General features: G+C 39.3%; 1 protein-coding gene across 2 annotated transcripts in view; it reads left to right on the top strand.

Annotated features, from left to right (window-relative positions):
* ARFGAP3 (ARF GTPase activating protein 3) overlaps nucleotides 1-14,209 on the top strand; it is a 71,018-nt gene that overhangs the window by 30,993 nt on the left and 25,816 nt on the right. Inside the window, exons 7-10 of one of the 2 annotated variants that reach the window (XM_075899250.2) lie at nucleotides 1,611-1,670; nucleotides 1,885-1,929; nucleotides 4,568-4,614; nucleotides 8,240-8,385. In XM_075899250.2, coding sequence (XP_075755365.2) covers nucleotides 1,611-1,670; nucleotides 1,885-1,929; nucleotides 4,568-4,614; nucleotides 8,240-8,385 — 298 coding nt within the window. The remainder of the gene's footprint in view (nucleotides 1-1,610; nucleotides 1,671-1,884; nucleotides 1,930-4,567; nucleotides 4,615-8,239; nucleotides 8,386-14,209) is intronic. The other variant, XM_075899255.2, reaches the window with a different exon arrangement.

Raw genomic sequence — 14,209 nt, 5'->3', positions numbered from 1 at the left:
CGCAGCCACTACTACCATAAATCTCCAAGCAGTACTGGGACCCACCCACACATGAAGTGGAGTACCCACAGGGAGAAGAACCTTAGCTACTGCACAAGGTGAGTAAACTTTCCTTGCTTGCAAAATTGCATAAAGAACTGGTTCAGGCTAACTTACTTTGTTTGAAAGCTTCAGAGGGATAGCCGAGTTAGTCTGTAACAGGAAAAACTTAAAAAACAACAAATAGTCTAGTAGCACCTTAAAGACTAATAAAACATGTAGCTGGCTTCATGAACTTTCATGGGCATAACCCACTTCTTCAGATGATAGGAGTGTTAAAAGTCCAGAACCAAAAATAAATAAGGGAAGGGGAAGGAGGAGGAAAAAGAGATGAAAAAGAAGGGGAGGTGGGAAAGACAGTGAGTAGATGGTTCAAATAGTTAATTTGAACCATCTACTCAAGATGGTTCAAATAGTTAATTTGAACCATCTACTCACTGTTTCTCTTCTTTCCTCCTCCCCGTCGTCCTTCACTTATTTATTCTTGGATCTCCTGTCATCTGAAGAAGTGGGTTGTGCCATGAAAGTTCACGATACCATCTACATGTTTGTTAGTGTTTAAGGTGCTACTAGACTATTTGTTGTTTACGTTTTTACTTTGTCTGGTTTATGTGACGCTGCCATTATGTTTTCCCCCCCTACTAAAAGCTATAAGCTGGGTAGGGATTGTTGTGACATGTCTTTCTTGGCCAGCAGGACATGTTAATTTGGAATCCATTTTAAAGAGGTTTGTAAAACCAATTCTGTTCAGATATACTTTTCCCCATTGTATCGCTGTGGGTTTGCCATATTTGTTTACTTCTTGAAAATAATCAACGTGAGCCAAAATTTTCACTCTTTGGTCCTTGGAATTCAGTACTTTTAAATTCTGTATATTCCAAACATACTTCGAGCTTCTAGTTTTCATGTTTTGTAGCCTGAGAAAGAGACTGGAATTTTGAGTACTTACGACCACATAGAAATTATCTAACTGTCATTAAAAGGTTCCTTCTACCTGCAGTATTGTGAATCACTTGTAATGTTACTACAGGTATCCTGTTGAACCTTTCTAGTCCAGCACTCTTGGAACCTGACCAGTGCCGAACCAGAGAATTTATCAAGTCGGGGAGGTCAATATTGTTTAGCAGCATTAACAACCTTTCCACTGCTTACTGGGCTCTTAGAAAACATTTGGGGTAAATTAGAGCTAAATAACAGCACAGAATGCTGAGAGCCAGGACTGGTGCCTATAAACAAACTTTATGGGACTGTGGGAAACTTGGCCACACCCACAAGTGGACGTCTGCTAACTAAAATCATGCCAGACCATGAATGTTGCTAGACCAGAAAGTGCCAGACTAGAAAAGTCCAATCTGTACAGAAGAAATGTAATTTTAACTGCATCAAGCTCTATCATGCCTCTGTGAAATTACAGAAAATTATAAGGAAATGAAGGGAGAACTGGATTTCAGATTGTGGAATCTTTTTTTTTTTTTTTTTTTTTTTTTTTTTTTTTTTTTTAAGTATATGAGTGATTCAAAATATCCTAATAAACATACATTGTTGTTCTCAATATTTTTTTATATTTTTAGGTGGACCAGACCATGGACCAAGTGTTGATTGCCTTAGTGTCTCACCAAAAGCTGCATTAGGTAATGGCCCTAAACAGATAGATGAACAGTATATTTTACTCCAGCACACCTGTTAAACAAAATGTTGGGTTGGGAAGAAATGTGCAAGTATTATGTTAATATTTATACACATGGGATAACTGAAACGAGTTAACTTGTAATATAAGATGTTAATCGAGTGTATGACACTTAAGTGATTTTTACTCAATACTCTTTGTTTTTTATCTCATTTTAGCTGACTTGCTGAATTTAAATGCTACAGGCATCGCACCTAACAAAGGTGATCCTTAATGTTTTAGACCTCCTGTTGGGCTGCTTCAGGTTCCACACTTAAGCACACAGGTGGAATAGAGCATTGTACTATGATTCGTGCCTGCTGTTTACATAAAGCAAACACATGTTTCTCTAATAGGCTTTCCTGTCTGTCTTGAACATTATTTAGCTCTTTCCAGCAATAATTTTTAGTTTAAAAACCTTTTCTAATGTATTGCAGCAAACTAATAATATACATTTTCAGCATACAGTACTGTATTGTTAATTTAAGCAACATTGCAAAGCTGAATCCTACAACCTAAATTAATTAGTTGTAGAGTAATTACTTGAGATAAACATAAGAAACTCAGTTTTTCAGAAATGAAAGAGAATATTCCCAGAAATATACTACAGTTTTTATGATAATTTTACTGTCTCTTTATAAAAATGAATCATGATAATATTCACATAGGAAAAAGTGTCTGTCCCTTTCATGCTGAGTGAAAATGGCATTTTGATGTCAAGTAGAGCAATTATAATATAAAAACAAATACTAGATTTACATGGCATTTCACAATTATAAAAAGACATAGTCCCTGTCCTTAGAAATTTAAAAGCTAAATAAATCAGTTACACAACTAAATTTTAGCCCAAATCATTCCTCCTATGTTCACTGCCCATGTTGCCTCTCCCCACCCTGTGCTGCTGCCTCCCATGGAGCCCTCCTCCCCTGTGTGAAAGTGTGTAACTGCTGGAAATTTCAGCAGTTACATGTTTACAAAAGTACACACATTTTAACATCCCTAATGAGGACACTCAGATATATTTGAATAAGAGGATGGATCTGCTTTTTCCATACTCTGGACTAATTTCCAAATTATAAACAATCCCATCTTTGAAAATACTAGCCTGGATCATCCTTTCTGGGAGATGGGGGGTATTGTTTCTGCTGAGGGGGATAAGCCACAGGAACTATTCCTGCAGATGTGTCAGACTCAGTGTTATGAAAAAGTCCATCCACCCACAGAATACCTAATGTCTCTGCACTAGTTTAAAGTTACCAGGATCCCCTTCTCTCTCTTTCCCTGGTATCTTGGTCTGTATCTTTTTTGGTCAAACGACATGGGACTGGACATTGAGTATCCTTCTCATTTGGGCCCCATTCTTTGCCAGCTCTCTCAATGTACACTTCTTTCCTACATGCACCCCATAAAACAAAGAGAGTTTAATGGAAGTTGGAAGTATGGGTGGGCGAGTTGTTGGATAGTGAGAACTAACTACAGTAGTGTATTAAAACTAGCAGTGTAGCCATGACTTCATGGACAGGCTATCTGGTCCTAGCACATACCTAGAGTTTCAAATATCTACACAAGCTGCAAATTACACTTCCAATGTCTTTGCAGTAAATTCAAGTTGCTATGAAGATACTATTAGTATACTGGAAGTTATGGATTATTATAGTGAGAATAATTTGAAAATTCCCATATTAAACAATAAGCCAAATCATATAAAATTTAAGCTATTGTGAAAGAGTACAACATTTTCTTTACTCTTTTATTGACAAAAATCTACATTTTTATGGGTTTTGATAAACATTATGCAAATTAATTTCACTTCATTTCCACACCTCAAAATTTAGTGTTGTTCACAGTGGTTGAAATTTTTAAACTTGTTAGATTCTGAAATCAGTATTTATGCACTTAATTTTTTTTAACTTACATAAAATTAATTTTAGGCTGAGTGCGCTCAGCCCCTTTGAACATTAAACTGTTTTTATTTAAGTGTTTAAATATAGATTATAAATCACCTAATTTTCAGAAAAGTTGAGAATTCAGAAAACATATATGTCCACAGAAGTTCTACAGGTTGAACCGCTAGTCCAGCACTCTCTGGTCTGGCATGATTTTAGTTTAGCCAGATGGCTGTGGCCAAGTTTCCCACGGTCTTATAAAGTTTGTTTATAGCCACCAGTCTGTGTTCTGTGCTGTTGTTGTTTAGCTCTAATTTACCCCTACGAGCCTTTGAAGATCCCAGTAAGCAGTGGAAATGTTGGTAATATTGACCGTGTGTGGTTCCTGAGGGTGCCACACTAGAGCAGTTCAACCTTTATCTGCATAGCCGTTGTTGGAGGCAAGATACTGAACTAAGTGAACTGAGAGACTGATCCAATATGACAAATCCTTTGCTCTTATTTAGGCACCCAGGTTTGAAAATTTAGCCATAAATTGAAAGCACTAACAGACAGTACAACAAGATACATTAAAGCATAGTAACACAAGCGACGAGGAGTCCTGTGGCACCTTATAGACTAACTGAAGTGTAGGAGCATAAGCTTTCGTGGGCAAAGACCCACTTCGTCAGATGCATCTGACGAAGTGGGTCTTTGCCCACGAAAGCTTATGCTCCTACACTTCAGTTAGTCTATAAGGTGCCACAGGACTCCTCGTCGCTTTTGCAGATTCAGACTAACACGGCTACCCCTCTGATACTTGACATAGTAACACAGTTAATTTCTAAATGTCTTCATTTAGAAACTACAGTATTTTAAAGTAGCAGAGTGAACTGCAAAAATTACAGGTTAAGACTTTAGTTGTGGAAATATACATCTGCAAGTATTGAATAAATATCAAGTTATATACCAAAGTAACGGTTGTTAATCTTTTCAGAGGGCATCTCTATTATGAAAAAGAAACCAAATCAAGCTAAAAAGGGGGTAAGTATGTAATTAATATATATTTTGGCTTATATCATTTAAACTGCAAGACTTTTAACTAAGTGTTTTGTGGAATTACTGTTTTGTATCAGTAAGGCTATGTTTTCACTCAGCAGAAGATCGACGCTGCTGCGATCGATCTTCTGGAGTTTGATTTTGAGGGTCTAATTAAGATGCATTAAATTGAACTCAGAGGGTGTCCCTGTCGGCATCTGGTACTCCTGCTCTTGTGAGGAGTAAGGGAAGCTAATGGGAGCATTTTCTCTCATCGGCCTCCCACTGTGGAGAGGGCAGGAATACTCAAATCAAGGTAACTAATGTAGCTGGAGTTGTGTATCTTGATTTGACCTTCTCCTTTAGTGTAGATCTGGCCTAACATGTTTCACTAAAACAAATTGGAACTATGGCAAAATATTCAACATTATAAACAAAATGGTCTCCTAAACTCTTGTTCATACGTATTTGTTTAAATGATTTTTAGTATTGTGGGATGAGTACTTTATCCTTCAAGTCATTTTTTTGACTTCTTATGATAATACTGAGCACTTGCTGATCCTGGATATACGTATGTAATTAATTGAATTCAATAGACATTTTGTATACATACTCAATAGCAGAATTTACTTTGTGTATGTGTTATATTCTTCGTCGAGTAGTGTCTCCGTAGGTGCTCCACTGAAGGTGTTGGGCTCATCCTGGTGCCGTAGTCCGGACAACCTTCATCAGCAGTAGCCCAGCCGGACCGCGCATACACGCATGTTGTCTCGCGCTGTTCACACCCTTTTGCGGAGTGCTGTCCGGTCCTGTCAGTTCCTTCCTAACCGTCCCCGGCTGCAGACGGAGTCAGGATGAGCTCCCTCTCTGCTCTGAGGAGAATAGGAAAATAGAAATAATTAGTTCGTTCATTCACAAATTCTTGTTAGTAGTTGTTTCGTTAAGTATACTTCAGTTTGAAAAAAAAAATCTTTTTGGTCCCAGTTATACGTCCTTGTTAGAGTATCCCTAAAAGGAAAAGAAAAAAAACGGAACAAAACACAGAAAGAAGACGAGCAAGAAGGCAAGAAAACAATCTTTGTGCCAGGGTTTCCCAGTTTAAAAAACAGTATGGCATGCCAGGATGCCATGCCTGTGTCAGATGGGCACTCATGCTGTATTAAGTGCCTACGAGAAGGGCACATTTCTCAAAAGTGCACACATTGAACTAAACTAACCACGCGCGCCAGCCGCGATAGAGAAATGAGGCTACAAATGCTTTTATTTAATAAAGCATTGCAACCGCCAAACTCGAACGCGCTGCCTGACAAGACCGCAGTGGCACATAAAACTTGCCCGGTCCCCGATACTCTGGACCACAGGACCTCCAAACCCACCGGGCAAGTGAGTGTGGGTGACAGGCTGGGCACTTCAGGTGAGGCAATCTACTGATAAAACAGGCAAGGGCCGCAGTGCATTGGCTTCAAGCCCTCCCCTATCAAAAGATCCGGCACTGCACAAGGAACTGCAATCAGAGTTGGCACTGGCAACAGCCCTAACGGCTCGCACGAAGCCCATACCGACCACCTCGGCACCGGCCCCTCTGGCATCTGTGCTGAGACGAGACTTCCAGCACCTGTAACACTGGTGCTGACAGCACTGGCACCGACATCAATGATGCCGGCATCAGCAGCGCCCAGGGCTACAGCACCGGCGGTGTCGACTGCGATAGACTCCATGCAGCCCTCATTGTTGGCACCGTTACCAGCGGTGCCAATGCCACTGACAACACCAGCGGCACCGACGCACGCTGGTGATATCAGACATTCCACCCATGATGTCTCTGCACCAGCCAGCCGTCTGGAAACGGCCCCATCTTCTGCACACATCTTCCCAGTGCCTACAAAGGCACAACGGACGTCTGGTCACATTTAAACACTGTCCCTTAGCCCAGACCTGGCCACTTTTTCTCCGGAGCCTCCCTCACCAATTTCTTCTTATCCTGACAGTCACCACCATGCGTCGCACTATGTCTCCACCAGAGAGTGCTACAACAGGTCACCTCATCACTCCCCTCTCTGCAACGATATTACCGAGCCCACTATTCCTGATCCCCGTCTCACTACGCCAGGAGGTCAATGTCACCGAGATCCCCAATACCCTCAGTGTACTCCTGCCTCTATAGGAGTGCCAATGGGTTTCCTTCAAGATATTCACCTGATGCATACCATCACAGGCAACACTACGACCACTATTATCGCGAGTGCCTGTGCTCGCACAGTAGAGGATACCCGCAATCACGATCACCGCTTTATAGCTCTCCAGTGTTTCTGCACCATCCTGCTCAGGACACTTCGCCTCCTCGTATGGATTCGTCAACTCCCACAGGAGACACGATCTCATCCTTTAGCCATGAAGAGCAGAATGATAACCACCCTTCATAACAAGAGCAACATTTAGATTCCCCAACTGATCAATCATCATCATCACCAGACGATGCAGTTTTCCAAGAGGAATCTTCCCTGACGGATGACCATAAGCAATTCCAGGAATTCTTCAAAAGAGTTGCTCAATCTCAGGAGGTTCAAACCACAGACGTGTAGCAAAAACAACATCACTTGCTAAAGAACCTGCAGTGGTCCCAAAAGTTGAAGCTAGCACTTCCCTTCGAGGCCATACTGGAGATCACTATTGACGTCTGGCAGTCTCCAACTAACAAATGATCAGATAAAAAGTACGGTAAACTTCCGACAATCCGGCACCATTAGGACCCAGGGGGTGCCGGATTATCACATATGCTGGACTATAGGAAGGGGGGGCCATGAGGGGTCTGAGGTGGAGTGGGGGGGATGCGCCCCTCGGCACTGCGGGACTAACCTTGCAGCACCCCAGCTGCTCTGCCCCAGGCGTCCCCAAGTCAGCCGCTGCTGAAACTGACCAGCGGCTGACTTGGGGAAGTTGGGGGCAGAGCAGCTCCAATTATCCGGCTGCCTGGAGCACTTCCAGATTCCAGATGGTGCCGGACCGTTGGATGCCGGACCACTGGAGTTTTACTGTACTTTGTGTCTCCTAAGGGTATGGAGTTTTTGATGACTCACCCCCAGCCCAATTCCCTCGTCATGGATGCTTCACAACAGAGGTCAAAAACAACGCAGGGCAAAACCACCGCCAATGACAAGGAAGCTAAGCGGCTGGATATTTTAGGCAGAAAAGTATATTCCTCTGCCACCTCAACCTTAAGAATGTCTAATTATGCGGCTCTCCTCGCTAACCATAATTTCGACAGCTATACAAAACTAGTCCCTCTTATTTCAATAGTGGCTGAGGCACCTTCATATTTTATGGTATTCAGTACAGAATTTATCGGAATAGTAACAAGGTCTGACAAACTGCAGGAGTTTCACTAGGCTGTAATTGCCGTGTGGGAGGCCTAACTATGTTCCTGAAAATCAAAGGTTTTCTCAGGTGAGCAGCTTTTAGGAACATATTGCTATGTGATCTTCTTCACTCTGACTTTTTATTACTGATACCAGAATCTATGGAATCAGGGACAGTACTTGATTCTTCTTTCAAAAACATACTAAACCATAGGACTAGTTAATCTAGGTATCTATAGGTTATAAAGCCTTTCTGTTTTCTTTTTAAATTAAAGCTTGGTGCCAAAAAAGGTGGCTTGGGAGCCCAGAAAGTGAGCAGCAAGAATTTTAATGAGATTGAAAAGCAAGCACAAGCTGTAGATAAAATGAAGGAACAGGAAGATCTTCATGATAGTAAGAGAACTGAAAGGGAAGAACCATTGTAAGTATGAATTTCTTATAAAAGATAAAACACAGTTGTTACTTAATTGGTGTTGCTCAAAATGTTAGTAGATATCTAAGTATATTTGGTGTAAATAAAGCTTCAATTGACTTTCGTATTTTACTGCAATAATAGATTGTGGTTTGAAAAGTAACTTGCTAAAAGCTCTGTTTAGAAAATAAAACAGCAGCAACAAAATCTTAATAAAGGTGAAAACCTATTTTAGTTAGAGGAAATGGTGTTTCAGTCTTTTTTCACTATTTATCTTCTGTTAAAATTAAAGAATAGTGTGAGTACCGTTACCTGTACAAATCCATGATCGAGGGTGTCGAGTACATCCCGAATCTTTATCAGAACCTACTAAAATGCTTTTACCTTTAGGTTGCCTCACATATTCCCTAGGTAATGATCATTCAGACCATAAGGAACTGTGTTTCCACCCTGTACCTTAGTTCTTTTCAGTAACTAAAGCAGTTAGTTGCAACCTCTGTAGTTTCTTCCTGCAGATTTCAGATAGCTGCATGTTTTTCTTTTATTATTTCTAGTTTTTATGGTAGTTATTAACTAAGTTAATATATTTAGCACTTGACTTTTGTACATTTGTACGGTTGCAAAATTAAATCCTTTTCCTGTAGCCAAGGGTGCACTCCTTTAAAAATCTACTGAGTTTCCCAGATTGTCTGTAGCCTACAGGTGTCATCTAAGGTTCAAATTGCCACTTGCATAGGGCTTTTCTTTGTTGCAGTGTCATTCACGGTATATCTTTTATTTCTAACCCACTTCCTATCCACACATGCATATCTCTAGGGCTATGTTTACACTCGCACTTGATTGAAAAGTGAAAGTGTGAATGGCCTTGTCAGCAGGAATGCATTGCTGCCGGCAAAGCCAACCCCCTTTTTTGGGGATGGAATTATTTTATAAACAAAGGTTATGACAAAAAGCTTTCACACATGCTGACTTGTAGCGACAGGACTGTGATTCAGCCTTGTCACGAAAAGTTGTGTAGTATAGACATATTCTGGCTTAAGTTAAATGGTGCTTTAAACTCAAGCTTGCTGGCCCCTCAGGATATGCTTATGCTACTGCTATTAACAAATCTCCCATTATGGATAGATAGAATGGAACTTTTGGAGGTTGAGTTAGCACATTAAAAATAGTGGTGTGACTGTTGTGGCTTAGACAGGTTGGGTTCTCAAGTCTGCTTTTGATTCCCTGCGTTTGAGCTCAAGAGGCTAGCCCAAGTTGCTGCTGGAGCTGTGATATTCACTATGCTATTTTTAATGTGCTAGTTCAAACACTTCTAGCATAGGTGTATACTGACTAGGAGACGTACTATTGGTTGCAATGCATTGTAAGCATACCTTCAAGGAGTATTGGTTGTGAAGCTCATGTACTGCTGATGCTTGAACTAGTAATACATTGGGGATGCAGCTACAGGCTACAAGCTTGAGAACTTATTAGATGCCAATCCAATCAATCTGTGTAGCTCAAATATTATGCCACAGTGGGGCAGTTCTTGTTAGAGCTATATTAGCTTGAGTGTAATAACTTGAGCTGTTTTAGTGAAGAGACACAATTATTTTGTTTTCTTAAATTGGGTCTTCACTTGCAAGGAGTTTAAATACAAGATTTAAGCCACCTACTATATTATATCTCAGAAACCTCTCTGTAATAACAGAGCTGCTGCCTGAAGCTTTGTCCATAACTAAGAGCCATGAATCTTCATACAGGTCTTGAAGATTTGATAATTAATTTGAAAGAGTAATTATATTTGTATTAAGTTCTGTCTTCCTCAGGGCCAGTATTACTACTTGGCAATCTCCAAGTGTGGCTCTGTGAAAACAGTACTTGAAGAAGGAAAATAGGCTACCCACCCATGAATGAAGTTCTTTGGATGATTACTTGTACAGTTCTGTACGATCCATGCTGTGTTTCTACTTCTGGGAAGTCTGGGTAATGGAATAGTTGGAGGGACAGGGTTGAGGTTTTGGAGCCAAGAGCTTGATGCATTGAGGAAGCATACATGTGATTCTAGGGGCCAAAATCCTCTAGAAAATTATTGGGGAAAAAATGTGGGTGCATGGCTCTGGATAGGCAACCTTATCTTGCAGTTATAGGCAAGTCGCCTGTTTTTTTCCTTAAAAAATGCTGACTGACACTTTGCTGTGTGCCACTAGGTGGCAGTGCATACAAAATTTAAAGGAGCATGAATATAGTTTAATTGGCAGTGGGCTCCAAATGATCTCTCTGCTGGTTTAAATTTAAAATTTTGGAAAAAACCAGTAGGATTTTATGAAATAGCTAGAAATCAAAAGTTGCGTTCAAATCACAAAAGTTTTGAGGAAAAATGTACTATTTTCTAAATGTAGTGTATAATTTTAAACTCTTTGTGTACAAGATTTCTAAGATTTTTATTTTTTCTCTTTCTGCTATTGTTGTGATGTGTTCTGTTAGAGTGGATAAGTGAACTTATTCAATGCCATGAGTATGTTGTTTATTTTAACTAGCAGCAAATATGAATGTTTGATGTTGCTAAAATATCTTTGGTAAACTGTGCTCTTCAGCTCAGTCCTTAAAATCTTGGTCATTTGGTTGTTTAAAAATTGAAGTCCAGTACAAGTTTCAAATTGAATTTGACATGATTAGTTTCAGTTGCCCTGTGACAGAGCTTGCTGTAAATGGGGGAATTAATAAGAACTAATGACTTTGCCCAAAAGATATGCCTTGGTTTGAAGACATGTGTTTTTTCTTATTTTCTTGATTTCATTAATGCTCTCACAGAAGTATAACAGTAAGTCTAATTTATTTATAATTGTAAAAGTCAAAATGCATGTTTTTAGAAGTGAAAGTTTTCTCAGCATATAAAAACATGCACGGCTTCATAATGGATAATTCTAAGGAAAAGCTCCTTTGTTGCATTTACTTCTAATGCAGATTTTTCTTACTTCTATTGCTATATACAGCCATTTCCCTAAGTAACATAACTGCTCTAATTTCCATTGACTGATTGTTATTTATACATCTTTTTCATGTCTTCCATTGTAGAACACTTTACTCAGTGAACTGTAAACTTAAAGGAGTACACAATAGCTTAGGAAACTTCCTTTTTTTATAGACCATCTTCAGTTTAGTGATTTGGCCTATTTTTTCAGATTTGCTTTTGTTCATATTGACTTTTCTGGGATATGTATGTCTAGATACAGTTGTAAAAAGAGTTAAATTTACCATGCCAACATGAACTTAAAATTTTAAGGTAAGGTTAATCCTTTAGTTTTAGCTAATATGCTTGTGGAGAGAAAGTGACAGTAATCAAATGTTTAAGATTATACTTTCTGTCTGATAGATGCATGTAAATATCTCGTTGTTGGAACTTGTAGAAATTCTATATTCATCCAGAAAAATATACTTCATATCTTAAGATTTTATTCCATAATTTTGTTGTCCCAGTCATAATTTTAAATGTCGTTTGACATTTTTACTCTTTACTACTTGAAGAAATCTATTCATCTGTATAATATTATACTAATATAAAGGAAAGATCTTTGCTCTTTTTTGGGATGATGTAAACTACATATTCAAGGATGTGTACATTTATGCCTTTTAAAATATGTATGGTAAGGAGTACATTATTACTGTAGCTAGCCACAGGAATACAATTTCCCTGATGTACCTTAATATTTAAAGGGGCAACTGATATGTTTAATAGATACTTTTTACTGTACATTGATTTTAAGTATGCCCATGCTACAAGATTTGAAATGTTATCTTTGTGGGTGAGGCAAGATATTGAATGTATCTGCATTTTGGCATTCTTTATCAGCACTGTATTGCTTTAGGGAATATCCTAATCAAGTCATTACGGTATATTTAAATCAAGAGTAAGGAGTCAAATTAGATACCTAACATGGAGTAGCATAAACGGCTTATTAGCATTCTTTTGTATCTGATTAGCTGGTATGCATTTATATTAAAATCATTTTGAAATTGAAAACCATGTGCATATATAGGGTCTAAACCTCATACTGAAATACCTTATTAAAACTTTGCATTTTAATTTTGAGATCTTCTGTAGAAGGTTTGTATTAATGTTTATTATAAACTTCATAGTATTCAGATTTATAATAGTGAATGATTACATTCTTAACTACTGATGGAATAACCGTGTTTGCTGTCCTGCTACTACATTATTGATATAATAAAAAAATGGAATTGAGTTAGCAGAATTATATGTAGAAGTGAGAGGGCCAGAAGACAGAATCAAGCAAAGGGATCAGTATTTTGGAGATGGTTTTCAAGCATATGTTGGAGAGACTGTACTCTTTTAAAAAATCAGTACATGCCAATTACTAGGAAGTTATACAGGTTGAATCTTTCTAGTTCAGCACCCTCGGGATCTGACTGATGCCGGACCACAGCATTGCCAGCACTTCACTGCTTACTGGAAGACATTTAGGGGTGAATTAGAACTAAACTGCACAGAACACTAAGAGCCAGGACTGGTAGCTGTAAACAGACTTTATGGGACCACGGGAAACTTGGCCACACACTTGATAAGTGAACATACGGTTGACTAAAATAATGCCAGGCCACGGATATTGCTGGAACAGAGAATGCCAAACTAAAGAGGCTCATCCTGTATCAAAATACATAACCGCAAAAGTGACATTGGATAGTTGAGGAGATGTATTTGATTCTGAGCTTTGAAGTGAATTTAGTTCAGCTAAAATTCCATAAAAAAATGAGTAGTCCTGTAGCACCTTAGAGACTAATTAATATAATAATCTTATAAGTGATGGGCCATTATAAGACCAGCTTCCCTTACCTTCAGCTCCCAATTGACATTCCATGTGCTTGTGTAAGTTAAGTTTGAGGCACTTCCAGTCCACTCAGTTGGCCTCAAATACCTTTTTTATTGTGGAATTTTTTCCCCAAAAGTTTAATTTTAAAAGTTCAACTTGATTTACATGCATATTAAAACAAGTTTGTAAAAACGTGGTGGAAACGTACACATGCTTTTCCATTTATATAATCCCTTCCTACAGGAAATACAAAAAATAAATTAAGATAACCTTTTGTTTGAGACTTTATATGCAAAAGTTTGGACTTTTAAGACTACTACCACAAATTTTGACAAAAATATCCCCCACCCGCAGGCAGATATGAAGGCAGGAGTTGTAAAAATGCCCAGTTGCTGGACTGCCACAGAAGCAGAGAAACCTACAGTAAGCAGGAACTGAAGGGGCATAGCTTGTCTGTATAGTTCCAGAACTCTGATTTGCTTCTGTGAGCTGCAGAGGAGGGCAGCCCAGATGTCAGTAATTATGGAAGATGCTAGGCTGCAGAAAAGGGTTTTATAATAGGTACATATGTGCTACCTTAACAATACTTTTGCAGCTAGCCCTGCTGAGGGTCCTAAGTCTTCCTAAGAGATCTCTTTCTACGTCCACCCCTGCTGGGTCCCATTCTTCTGACGGGGTAGGAGGGGGGAATAGCTTCGACACTCCTCTTAGCTGAATTGGAAAGGATAGGGTGTTTTTACAAGCCCTACTTCTTTTTCCAGGACACTCAGGACTATTTTAGGACTTGAGGAGGAGAGGATTTGTGACCCTATAAGTCTGCCTTCTCTGTTCTCCAGAGGCCACTTGGGACTTACCCCCTGAGTCAGCCAGTTGGAGTGTCTCCTGTCATCTTTGAAGCCAGTTCCCCCTCTGTCCAGTCTCCTGGTCTATTTTTCCCACAACAGGGTCACATTTGCTACAAATGGTATGGAATTCCATGTGCTTGTGTAACTTACAGCCCCAGGAAATGGAGTTAGGGACAT

This window comes from Pelodiscus sinensis, chromosome 1 (genome assembly GCF_052426305.1).
Source record: "Pelodiscus sinensis isolate ZL-2025 chromosome 1, ASM5242630v1, whole genome shotgun sequence".
NCBI lineage: Eukaryota > Metazoa > Chordata > Testudines > Trionychidae > Pelodiscus > Pelodiscus sinensis.
The sequence above is the reverse complement of the archived record's forward strand: the minus strand, read 5'-3'. Positions and strand labels throughout refer to the sequence as shown.